The 13,556-nt window shown below is 48.0% G+C and overlaps 1 protein-coding gene across 2 annotated transcripts in view; it reads right to left on the reverse strand.

Annotated features, from left to right (window-relative positions):
- The window catches only part of LOC132353586 (guanine nucleotide-binding protein G(o) subunit alpha), a 157,146-nt gene that overhangs the window by 112,350 nt on the left and 31,240 nt on the right, over positions 1-13,556 (reverse strand). Inside the window, exon 1 of one of the 2 annotated variants that reach the window (XM_059904891.1) lies at positions 4,572-4,928. The exons of the other annotated variant lie outside the window; for it this stretch is intronic. Coding sequence (XP_059760874.1) covers positions 4,572-4,663 — 92 coding nt within the window. The 5' untranslated portion in view covers positions 4,664-4,928. Of the gene's footprint in view, positions 1-4,571; positions 4,929-13,556 lie in introns of those variants that run through there. 2 annotated transcript variants of the gene reach the window in all.

The following is a 13,556-nucleotide window of genomic DNA, read 5'->3' on the forward strand; positions in this document are numbered from 1 at the left end:
GATGTGAGTCTGTGATACAATGGTAAAGTGTATTTTCTATTGTCTCTGTCTCTGATAGCAAGAAGACAGAAACAAAAGGAAAGATCTTCCAAGAGATAAGCAGAGCATACAAACTGATATGCAATCATATTTGGTGATATGGGTAAATGTTCAGAGTGTATATTGAGTGTGAGGAGGGGTAAAAAAATTCAGGTGTTCAGTTTGACACTAATTTTTTTTAAAAATAAATTTATTTACTTATTTATTTTATTTTTGGCTGTGTTGGGTCTTCATTGCTGCGCGTGGGCTTTCTCTAGTTGCAGCGAGCGGGGGCTACTCTTCGTTGCAGTGCACGGGCTTCTCATCGCGGTGGCTTCTCTTGTTGCGGTGCACGGGCTCTAGGAGCGCAGGCTCAGTAGTTGTGGCACATGAGCTTAGTTGCTCCGTGGCATGTGGGATCTTCCCGGACCAGGGCTCGAACCCGTGTCCCCTGCATGGGCAGGCAGATTCTTAACCACTGCGCCACCGGGGAAGCCCTGACACTAATTTTTGTTTAAAAACATGTACCCATACATTGAAAGAAGTCTGGAAATACATACACCAAAATGCCAACTGTGGCTTCCTTGAGTAGTGAGAATACAGGTTATGTTTATTTTCTTCCATTTTAAAGTCTGTATACTTGGGACTTCCCTGGTGGTCCAGTGGTTAAGAATCTGCCTTTCAATGCAGGGGACACGGGTTCGATCCCTGGTTGCGGAACTAAGATCCCACATGACGCGGGGCGACTAAGCCCACGTGCCGCAACTACTGAGCCCATGTGCTCTAGAGCCCGCAAACCACAACTAGAGAGCTTGCGCGCCACAACTAGCTAGAGAACCCCGCGCGCCACAGTGAAAGATCCCACATGCCACAACTAAGACCCGATGCAGCCAAATAAATAAATAAATAGTTAAATATAAATAAAGTCTGTATACTTTATCTATGATAAACAAGTATTAATTGTGTAACAAAAATGTTATTAAGAATAAATGTGTGTGTGTTAGGGCATGCTATGCCAATGGGTCTGAGTCTACTGTTGTCTGTTTTGTACCCTCCAGGGTGGAAACAGACCAGGAGTGGAAGCGGAGTTGGCTTCCCTGAGCGTGTTTTCCAAAAGAAGTACCTTTTCAACAAATTTTTATAGCACGTAACATTACTAACTTAAAAAAGAATGTCAATACAATGGGAAGCAAGATTCAGATACTGTGACACATCATGTTTTTGTCCCCACTCTCCATCTGGTCTCAGCTCTGAGATATTAGAACCCAGCTGTGCCGCTGAATGTATGCATGGGCAAAGGCATCCGGGTGTCTATGGCCAAAATGCATCTTTTTTTTAAGAAAGGATGCACCTTTCTCGATTAAGAGGGAAGAGAAGGAGCTGTCAGCCTGTATCTCAAATACCAGGCCCTGTTGGCACCTCATAGGCTATCACACATTGGGAAAGCCTGACCCTCATAATCCCACCTTTAGAAAACTTCATCTTGTGGCCAGGTATCAGGAGGATCCAACAAGTGTGCTGGAAAAAAGTGGTCCCACCTAAGGGTGTATGTGCATATGGGTATCTGTGATGGGGATCCATGATGGAGATTGTCTGTCACATAAGCCTCAGCCCATGTATCTCCTTTTACCCTCACTTCCTTAGAACGTGGTAAAATGTATGAAATAATGCTTCTGGCTCAAAGCTTTGAGAAAGATGGAGAAAGGAAGTTATGGAGAGCCAGTTACAGATTACACAGATGAGACTGTTCAAAGGGTACCCCAGGTACCTAGACACTAAGCTGGCCTTTTTATCCATTGCCAGCTCACTTTGCAATGTGCAGCTGTTAAATAAACAAACAAAAAAGAATTCACGTTTTAATTAGACGAATTTGTGCCCCATAACTTGTCCATTTTTTTTCTAGAGCCGGAGTGTTTGTTATTTCTTTGCAATTTCAGAAGTTATGAAATGATTCATGGTTTTGTTGGAGCTGAAGTCAACCAATACCATTCATAATTGTGAACAATCTCTGTTATTGTTAGAGGGAAACGCCAAGGCATCTGTGCTTCCCAAAAACACATGGGGGAGAATTCCACTTTGGAAATGGAACGGCTGTGTTTTTCCCCCTAGAGTTAAATTTACACAGATGGATTTCCAGGGAGATCTTGGCATTCTTCTGGTTGGAAGAGTGGGGTGGCCACCAGGATGTATGATTTCTCCTCTCTCCCTCCTCTGTCAGACAGAGGGCATCCATGTTGTAACACTCTGCACACTGGTAAGTAACCGTTAAAGGCCTGTCTCCCCTCCAAGAGGATAGGATTCATGAAAGTAGGAACACATCTGTCTTATTCACCCCAATGTGCAGCTCTATGTCTTGCATACAGTAAGTACTTAATAAATGTCTGTTGAAAGGCTGCACAAATCCCACTAGCCTAACGTCACTACTCTTTAGTTCTTTGATTCTTTATATTTATCTGCACTGGGTGATAACATCTATAGCTATAAGAGAGACCAATCTAAACACAAAAGAGAGAGAAGAATAAAATGATGATGATGATGATGACAGCAAATATTCTGTGAGTGCTTGTTATGTGCCAGCAATAAGCTAATAAGCACTTTATGTACAGCATGCCACTTAATCCTCACAACAGCTTTATAAATTAGGTCTTATTATTACTCCCATCTTTTAGATGAAGTAACTGAGGCCCAGATAAATTACATAAACTTACCCAAGATCACCCAGCAGTAAGTGGTGGAACTAGACACAGACACCCAAATGCACAAACCCACACACTTCACCAACACTGCCACTGGCTAAAGCACTTCTCACTGCCTTTTCCAGAATGTATTCAGAATCTGAAAATATTTAATGGTGGTAAAACTTGATTCTCTATTGATGATGCTGACTTTGTGAAATAAAAGTCATTCAAAGCCATAAGATGTGTGATGATCACAGAGGATCACTGAGTTTGGGAACAAAGCTGCTGGTGTGACTACAATGCCATGAGACCAGTTTGCTCTGGTGAATCACGGACCAGCTTGGAAAGGTCACTCCAGGAGAAAAGTAGCACACTATAGTGAAACACAGCCCTCGACTGGAAGTTAAGAGGTTTGTTTGCAGTATAACCAAAGACTGGTACTTCATTTCTCTGACCTTGGCCAATTAAAGTGACTGGGCTGGCCTGAACCAATGCAGTTCAGACTTATTTGGAAGTCATCACTGGGAATCTCTAAAGTCCCTAAGAAGGGCACCTCTACTTGCCCTTCCTTTCTTCCAATTTACCTCAGACAGTAAATTCCGAGTGTGTGTGTGTGTGTGGGGGGGGGGGGGGGGACAGAAAAGATACAATTTACCAAAGGCTCCCTTTTCTCCAACATGATCTATTTTGCAAGTCTTACCTAAGGTTAGATTCTTTGAATTAAACTACAGTTTGAGTATTGCCCATACCATTAATTTCTTCTCCTTAAAGTAGATCAATGTTGATTTGCCAGCAAAGGTCAACCAGTTTGGCAGCTTCAGGAAAGATCTAGGAAGCAATGATGGGAGAACACTGTTTTCACTTTAACTAAGAAGTAGAATCAAGAATCATGCCTGAACTCAAAGGGAGACCTGGGCTGACAAAGTCTTTATCTTAAGGCTGATGCTGGGACTTCCCTGGTGGTGCACTGGTTAAGAATCCGCCTGCCAATGCAGGGGACATGGGTTCGATCCCTGGTCCAGGAAGATCCTACGTGCCGCAGAGCAACTAAGCTCGTGTGCCACTACTACTGAAGCCTGCACACCCTAGAGCCTGCACACTGCAACTACTGAGCCCGCGTGCTGCAACTACTGGAGCCCGCGCACCTAGAGCCTGTGCTCTGAAACAAGAGAAGCCACTGCAATGAGAAGCCAAGCACACCGCAACAAAGAGTAGCCTCCGCTCACTGCAACTAGAGGAAGCCTGCGCGCAGCAACAAAGACCCAGCACAGCCAAAAATAAGTAAAATTTTTTTTAAAAATTAAAAAAAAAAACAAAACTGATGCTTAGCTTCCTTGTGTCAAAATGCACTGACTCAAAAGAGTCACCATCTCAGGTAAAAACAGGGCAGTCTTGATCCCCCTTTGTGATGATTTCCAATGACAGAGACTCACCCAAGTCATGTACATAAAGTGCCACTCCATTTCTCCTCCTATTTTACACATGGCCATGAGATCCACACAGGTCAAATGATGAAGGTAAATATCTTACCTCCCGCCAGAATCAATGTACATTCATCTTACTCCAACAGGAAAGTGGCTAGCTACAAGGTGGGGTTACTCTTTCTAAGCCCCAGCAGAGAGCTGGGTGATGCGGGCAGACGGTGAAGGACACAGAGACTGCAGTCTACACAGCAGGACAGTCAGGGAGGCCAGAGGAAGGCTGGGCATACTCCACAAATCCATCAAAATCCCATGGAAAATGGAAGGTTCTCTCTTAGCAAGCATTCCACCATAAGCACCACCTTTGGAAACAAGTTTTAGATTGGTGTGTGCTCTAAAGGAGCCAAGGGGAAACGGTGGACGGGCAGAGGCTGCGAGAGTGGAGGATGCTCACCTGGGCTGCCCTCCAGGTGCGCTAGCACTCTCTACGTCCTTGTGGTCTCTGCAGGCATCAGCTTCCTCATCTGTAAATGCGCCGGGCTGCATGCTCTTCTAAGATCCCGTCTTCCCTAAGAGCCTAAATCTCTATCAAGTCGCCGGATGATCTGTATGGACTGAGCCTTTTATTAACATCCTAAAGCCCCCTGCAATGAGAGGGAAGTACTGAATTTCTTTGAGGGAGCCAAATGCTAGAAGAAATACTGCACCTCAGTCATCAACCCTCAAGAGAGCATGACTTTAACACCCTTTCCCCCACCTCCAACGGCACCCTGAGAGCTGTAAGCTGTGGCTAAGTATGTCTGCCTGGTCAGAGAACAGGTGTCATTTCTAGAACTCAAGCACTGGAGCTACATTTAAACTCTCTGATGAGTCGGTGGGGAGAGAGACATGGATAACATTTTCCGGGCAAGCAGGTGGCTGAACATTAACTAGCCAGGTGCAGGGCAGCTGCAGATGGCCGTGTGCTCGCCACTCCAAGGCAAACAGGTTTCTGACACAGACGGATGACCATGGGGAGAGAGGCAGACTGGTTTCCTCAATTCCTAGGGCTAGAATGTGCTCTCCTGGAGAATCTTTGAGTTGGAAAGGGCCCCCTGCACACCCACTGTGGTCATTAGACCAGGAGCGTTGCGGGGAGGGTAGAGGGGAGTGCTGGTCCTATTTGGACCTCAAGAACTCCTATCGCCTCACGGAACAACCTCTGGGTATAGCAAACAAGCCCGGGAGTGGGGAAAATGGGAGCTGCAGAACTGAGAAGCTACTTCAGCTTTGAAACAGCTCACAGGCTCATCCAGGCTTTTGCCTTTGGTGAGATCTCCCCAAACTGGCTATCAGAACCCCATGGGAGAGCCTGAGGAACTTCAGGCCTGGCTGAATCACAGTAACCTCTCTTTCCAGCTATACTTCCTGAAAGACAGCATTCAGCTGCAGGCCACCCCCTCCCCAGAGATCTGCACCTCTCCCCGGCCATAAGTATCCCCAGCCTAAGGACATTCTGGGCCAGGGGGCCAAGGTCATGAACCTGGTTGGTCACACAAGTTTTGCTCAGGCCTTTGCTGCTCCCTAGACTGGTTGCTATTGAGTCCTCCAGCCAGAGAGGGTAGGACAGGGGTGTGACCGCTCACCTCCAGCCAGAGACCAGGTGGGCTGGGCCACTCACAGTCCTTAAAAGTCCCTAACTCTAGGTAAACCCGGACTCCTTCAAGAATAAAAACAACGCAGGTGTGGGTGTCTGGAGGGAATGCAGTGGAGTCAACCTCCCAGCTTGGGCGACAGGCAGACCTCAGGTTACTGAAGGCAAAGAGAGGCCAGGGGCAAATCAATATCAGGCTTCCCGGCAGAGCCGGGTTAGCACAGTGTCTGGGCTGCTTATTTTGGTCCAGTGCCTTGGTTTTGTTTTCTCAAGAGAGGGTAAAGTCAACATCAGCAGGCCAAGGGTTCGCATGCCATTTTGTGGTGCCAACTCGCAGAGGAGGGAATGTGGAGCGTTTGCGGGGCAAGGGTGTCAAGGTGGCCAAGGGACTCTCGGTTGCCCTTGGACAGCCGGGGGCACTTCTCCTTCCAAAGCAGCCCCCCAGGCAGCAAATTTCCTGTGGCACTCCCAAGGTAAGCGGTTCTGCTGGCAACTCTCTGGCTGGGACAAACACAGACCTTGCGTAGTAACCAGGAATAGAAATCCACAAGGCTTGGAACCTCAAGGCCCGAAATGTTCAGATGACACTGTCACCTTCCAGGAAATCACCTCACGCTCTACTTCTGAGTTCCACGCCGAGACTTGCATCCTCTCGGGTGCTGGCTCCTCATTCATGTGCAGGGAGGACAAGGCAGAGGAAACAACAGCCTCGCCCTGCGGAAAGCCGCTCACTTTTACCCTGGCACCTACTCTGCTGGAATCTGCCTCTCAGAAATGTGCTTTGCTCTCCATACAGGGAAGGCCATCCATTCATTTTCTCAGTCATTCAACCAGTCTTTACTAAGCATCAACTATGCGCCAGCCCCTGTTCTAGACACCGGGGGTACAGGAGCGAACAAAACAAAGTTGCTGCCTACACACAGCTCTCACTGCGGTGATAGTGATATTAATACGTGAGCTCTCAGTAAGCACTGGCTTTGCACCGGACACCATCCTAAATGCTAAACACGGATCTTGTGTAATCCTCAAGACAACCTTAGGCTCACAGGCCCTACTATGAGCACCCCACTTAAGAGGGGAGGAAACAGAAAGACAGAGGAAGTAACGTCTCGTGGTGATGGCAGGATTCAAACCCACTTAAACACTCTGATACTCTGCCTCCCGAGCTATGTGACCATCACTGATGCCATTTCCTGATGGGGAATTCTTTTTGGCCTGTCTTGAAAGCCATTTGTGTAGAGGACGTGTTTTACTCACAAAATGGAAAGTGCCTGTAGGCTTTCTTAGGACAATAAAAACAGAATCACGAGGATATAAAGAAGAGGAGATAATCTTTGTGAAGCTGTCTTTCTTCTGTCCTTCTAGTTAGAAGAAGCTGGTTGGAGGGCACTCCACCCTCACCCCTTTTGTAAAGTCCTTTATGACCTATTTTTTAAAATATATTTTATGATTAAAGTTTAAAAAAACAGGAGTGTATCAAATAAAGAGTAAAAGTTGGGTATTACCTTGTGTGAGTGATCTAGTTGGTCTGTGGCTGGGGGAAGACCAGCTCTGTGAGAGGCCAACAGTTTTTCATGTGTTCTGAGGTCAAACAAGTGTGGGAAACTCTGAGTTATACAAAAAGAACTGCTGGGTTTGTTGTTGTTGTTGTTGTTTTTAACTACAGAACTTCTCAGAGCATTTAATACGCTAAAGACCATTGTGTCTCCCCAAGATGGGGATACAGGAGATAGCATTTTCTTATTTGACCGTACAACTATTTTAGGGGGAGGTGTAGAACAAATATTAAAAGCTCATGAAACCAGAAATCCAAGGAATATGAACCTGGGAAACGCTTGACTCACTGGAACCACTTTCTCTGCCAGAAGCACCGTATTTCTTACTGGGCACATTTTTGAAGATGCGTGAATTTCTCCAGCAACTACCTCAGAGTTATGAGGCTTCAGAGGGTCAATCATGTTAGAGTAGGCATCAGGAGGTCCTTGCGTCAGGGTTTTGGAGATTTTTTTTTTTTTTTTTGTAGGGGAGGCTGTAGGAAGGAGGACCATCAAAAGATACGCAATAGTAAAGTAAGAACTAAAAAAAAAAAAAAAAAAAAAAGAAGGTTCTAGACTGGGTTCTGCCACTGTCTTGCCGTGTGCCCTTAGGTAGGTCCTCTACCCTCTCTGGGCATCAGTCCGGTCCACACTCACCCTTCTGCAATAGATGGGAATGGACCAAATGGTCTGGGGGCCCCTCCAGCTCCCACATTGTATTTCTCACTCTGACCTGCCACCTAAATGGGGGAAGTGCTGGTGGGCAGCCCTGGGGACGACACTGTAACTGAGACACACCTATCTCCTGAGACCAGATGCCGCCTTGCCAGGGGCCCTGCCCTGCAGAACGGGAAGGGTATCAAGCCTCAAAGGAGCAGAGGCCCCTGCGGAAATACAGGTTGGGCCACCAAGGAATCAAAAACACTTGACCTCAGATGCCAGTACCTAATATCAAGCCTGGTGACTTTGGAAAGAATCACAGATGAGCCCCTTGAAGCAGCTCTGAGCACAGTCTGTGTTCAGGTTTGTTTAGGCGGTTCAGAGGGTAGGGTGTGTCCACTCTCTTCCCTGATCCAGCCCCAATCCCCACTCCTGTCACTGCCTCTCCTTCCCAGCACCTCCCCGCTCCCTACCAGCACATAAGCACCTCCAGGTGCTCCACGTCCTGCAAAGCCCCTAGGCCCACACACTTCCTTCTCGGCCATTCCACGTCTTCCCAGTATCCTCACATTGTACCCAGTTCTTCCTATTCCCCATGATCCCCCAGTCCTCCTTTTATTCAGTCAACAAATATTTATTAAGCACACAAAACATGTCAGGTGCTCTTCTATGTTCTGGGGATACGGCAGTGAACAAAACAGACCTGCACTGGGCTCTCAGGGGACGTATATTCTAGAAAAGGAAAACAGAAAATGAACAAAAAAGCACACGAGAGGTGGTCATAAGTGAAGAATTAAAGCAGAGTATGGGAACAGCGAGTGATGAGGAATGCTATTTTAAAAGGCAGGGAATTGTGGAAGGCCTCTTGGAGGAGGTGACACTTGGGCAGAGACCTGAACGAAGGGAGTCCCTTCCCTGGGTAAGAGTGAGTCTGCTCTGAGCCCACCTCCAAATGGCTCTCAAAGCCAGCCACCCCGGGTTTCAGAGTGTCAGGACCTGAACATGGAGCTGGGTCTGAACAGGAACCAGCCAAGCCCTTCACAGAGAGAGTAAGCCAAACTGCCCAGGCCACGGCAGCATCCTCTCTGTGGACCTGAACACCCTCATTCTTCTCACCTCTTGCTGTCTTTGGGACCTGGCTTTGCGATGTATCCGTGGGGTGGAGGTTAACAAGACAAGGAAAGTGAACAAAGCGTCAGCTGTTTCCCTAGAGAGACAGACATCCAGGGACCCAACTCCACAGCCCTGGACTGTGAGGGTGCAGACTGGCAGATTACGGTGGGGCTGGGCCTCCCTTTCTATCTCTGGGCCTCAGTTTCCCATGTGTGAAATGCGAGGGCTGGATGGTCTCTAAGAGCCCTTCCAGTTCTAAACCACTGCATGACTCTGGACTGGCACAAACTGGGTTTCCGGGAAGAGGCAAACAAAGACACAGAGAGTGAAGAAACCTTATGGTTTCTGAGGGAGTGAAGTGGAACACCTTCACTCCCACACTGGAGAGAATAACTGGAAACGCAGTTGCTGAAGCATTAGCCCAAAAAGAGGTCCTTCTGGGAGGCCCTTAGCTCTCTGACATCAAAGTCTTGTGGGCCGAGTCTCAGTGGTCCATTTCACACACCACACTGGACCTCTGGTTTATATAAAACAGACCATAAAGATTATTCCGACAGTTCCAGGGATATTTTATACCCTCCCCGCCCGCTCTCTGACTGGGGATGAAGGGCAGAGCTATAAAATCTGCTTGGGAGGCAACCCCTTATCAGGGGCCGGCAAGGAACTGTTTGCTGAAGGCCCCGTTTGCCCAGGTGCAGCCACCATCCAGGTCTGAAACAACAGATGGCCCGGGCGTGGAAGCGAACATCCCGTTTCCTCTGGACAAGCCATGTTTACACAGGGACAAGCAGCATGAGATCCTGCTGAGGGCCGTGGAAGAGACCAGGCCCCACACCAGGCTCCACTGGGGCCCCTGCACACTGGGCGGAACGACTCCTGGGTGCATAAAACTCACACCAGGAGCATACCACCCACGAGCTAAACGCAGAGCAGCAGTTTTAATTGGAGTGTTTGAAGAAATTATGTAAGTTGCTAAATAATCAAAAGCATCGTTTTTAAAGTATAAAGAGGGGTTTGTTTTATAATATAAAGGAAATGCAAAAATTCGCATTAATTTTTAAAATAAAAAGCCAGATATCAAAGAATCTCTGAGCTTGAGGTGGGCTGCTTCAGGTGATGCCCTTTGACCTTCCTGGGCACACACTCACCAGCCTCTTCCACAAGGGCTACTTAGTACAAAAGCTTGAGAAGCTTTAGGGGTATATATACTTGGGCTTTCTTTCATTCCACACACACTCCCTGGGTGTCTGACCTGTGCCAGCCATGGTTTTAGGCACTTTGGAGTTAGATGCACTTGAGTTTCTGGGCCTCAAGTTTGTTTTTTGTTTGTTTGTTTTGTTTAAATCTGTAAAATGGAGATAATGAATTTACCTCACTGGGTTATTGTGAAGATTAAATTCCTTCTTTTTATCTACCTACCTACCTAGCTATCATCTCCTAGAACAGCGCCTGGTAGTCAGCAGAGATCCAATTACTTGTAGCTCCTGTCCCCCAACCATGGGTAAAGGCAACAGTGATGTCTTCCAACAAAGCAGACATCCCTTAAAACAATTCCACTTCTACCCTCTAAATCCTCCTTTCAACCACTAAAGTCATTTGTCATTTCTCCTCCAACACAAAAGTTCACTGAGCAGCATTACCTTATACAGAGAAGGTTAATTCTAATTCGTTCAACCAATATTTATTGAGTTCCTACTCTGTGCCAGGCATACCACAGAGAACAAGAGAAAACCCCTGCTCCCCTGGAGCATACAGGGGGGAAGATAGACAACAAACAAACAAAAATATATAAACACACCAGGTAGCAGTAAGTACTTTTAGGAAACACAAAGCAGGGCAAGGGAGTGGGCTGGGATGCTAATTTACATAGGGTGGGGTGGTCTGCAAAGACCCAAGAAAGTGACATTTACACAGACCTCAAGGAAGCGAGGCGGTGAGACGAGGAGACAGCGTGCAGCAGATTAATAAGCAGACCTGGGACTCGGCACCCAGGTTTCTGAGCCCCTGGTGCTCTTCCCACTGCACTAGCTCTAGGCCAGCAGAAGGGAGGGAGGACACCGCCGTGACCCATGGGCGCATGGGAGAAAGTGTTATTTCCAGCTATAATTTTTAGTTAACTTTTCTATTTTTCTTTTTCTCTTTATGCATTTTAATATACATAATATAAAAATACATGTACTGGGGATACAGACTTAAACATCTTTTACTAAAGACGCGCAAAGTCCGAAATGCCTGCAAAGCCCTGCTGCTCCCTAGGTGAGTCTCTACCTACCGTACTCCAGCCTGGCAGGGGACCTGACCAAGCCCGGGGGAACTCTCCTCGCCAGTTGCACTTGGAATGCAAGAACCTGCCCAGATGCAGGCAGGCTGGCCTCCCTCCCTGGCTCGGGAAAGTGCCATCAGCTCCAGAGCAGCGCTCAGGGCCGACTGGTCGTGCCAACTCTGGGTGACACCTTCCAGTCAATCCTGCTATGCTGCTTCGGGTAACACAGCCCAGCACGGCCCTCTCGGTCCAGGGGAGCCAGGCAGATGCAGCCACCACAGCGGGCTGTGCACTCCCCTCAGCCTCCCTGACCGCAGATTTCACTCAGCTCCAGCCACGCCTGGCGATGCTGAAGTATACCATTTCATTGATTGTATCACCAGCGAGAAAGGTCAAAAGGATGCTGATGGAGACAAACAATGCCCCCATGTCTCATTTTGTTAGCAAATTAATAGTAATACAGCCAGGGAAAGAGGTGGGATAGGTTCAGTATTTACTGAGTCAGAACAATCACAGTTCTCGCCGCTCAAGTACAGGGGTGCCTCCGGTGGATGGTGCTGGTCAGGAAGGGAGCAGCTGAGGGTGCAGATCAAACACTCCTCAAGCCCCAGGCCAGCCTCAGGCCTGGGAGTCGGGACAGGAGCCTCACAGCTCACTCCCTGATGTGCGAGAACCAAGCCAAGAGCTAGCCTGCGGAGGCCACCACAGCTGCGTTCCTCCCGAGCAAGGGGACACCTCAATGCTTCCTGGGTCGAGCAAGTCACACGCGTGTAAAGCAGGAAGGTGGTGAGACAGGAGGGAATGGAGGAACCTGAGGGTGGCAGCCAGAGAACACACTCTCGTCTAAGGCGAGATTAATTACACGTCTGTCTTTCTTCTCCTTCTATTTTTTTTTAACACTGTACAGGCCAATAAAACAAAATGATTCCAACAAGAAAAGGTCTCCCTCATCGAAAAAGCCCACCCCATACAACACAGCTGAGGGTGGGTGAGGTCTGTGGGTAACCATACCGTAATCTCTGGTCTGAAGACTGTTCCAAAACTTTCTAAAGACCCACTTTTAACATCCTAAGAAAAGTAGTGTGGCGCTGAGGATGGGGCGGTTTCTGGACGGCAGTGTGTGCAGTGGTTAGACTCTTGGAGTGACATCAAACCAACTAAGTTCAAACTCAGCTCTGCCATTCACTGGCTGTACAACCTCAGTTCAATTTCTTGGCCCCTTTTATTGTTCTGTAAATGGAGAAACCACCAAACTCACAGATAGGTATCGGAGGGACTAGCATTAAAATGAGGTAAAGCATGCAATTGCCCAGAACTTACAAAACAGGCTGTTTAATACATGCATCTAAAATTTAACATGGCCAGAACAGAACTGTCTTCCCCAGCCCCAGCCTCTTTCTCTCGACCTCTGATCTTTCCCACCTCAGTGGACAGCATCACTACCACCCAGATGCGCAGACCAAAGACCCTGGGATCCCACAGCCGAACCGGGGAGTGCACTGGATCTGGCTCAGTCGCGCTCACAAGAGCTAACTGCATCGTCCACTGTGAGGTTGGTAGCCTGGCATCAGCCATGGTGGGGATATTACACCACAGAAACTGGCACACTACACCCTGGCTAGCTTACCAGCATTCCACTGTCCTAATTATATGTAAGCCCTATTGACTCTACCTCCAAAATAGCCTGATTCCAGTAATTTCTCACAGTCCACTACCAGGTCCCAGTTGCCACTACCTGTCACCCACCTGGAAGACCACGATCGTCTTCTTCCTGTCACCCTGCTTCCTTTCTTGCCCCTCCACTGCCATCCTCCCCAGAGCAGCCAGAGTGAACTCTCCAAGTATAAATCAGAGCATAGCTGTCTTCTAATTAACTCCCGCCAACCGCTTCTCACCATGCTCAGAAAGACTTCCTGAGGGCCCTGCCGGCCCCTCCCAGAGCTCCCTTCCCTCTACCTTCTCCCTCACTCGCCTGGCTTCAGCCACCCTGGCAGCCTTCCCGTCTCCAGGTCATCACATGCTCACCACTATCCTGTTCCTTCTGTTTGGAAAGTTCTTTCCCCAGGTCTCTGCATGGCTGCCCCTTTCTCACCACTGGAGTCTAAGCTCAGATTTCATTCCTTAAGGAAGACCTCCCCTGACCACCTTAGCTACAGCCGTCCCCCAGCTAGCCTCCATCACACTTCCCTCTTTTACTCTCTGGATGGCCTTCAGTACCTGCAATTTATTATTTGT

Source organism: Balaenoptera ricei, chromosome 19, assembly GCF_028023285.1.
Source record: "Balaenoptera ricei isolate mBalRic1 chromosome 19, mBalRic1.hap2, whole genome shotgun sequence".
Classification (NCBI taxonomy): domain Eukaryota; kingdom Metazoa; phylum Chordata; class Mammalia; order Artiodactyla; family Balaenopteridae; genus Balaenoptera; species Balaenoptera ricei.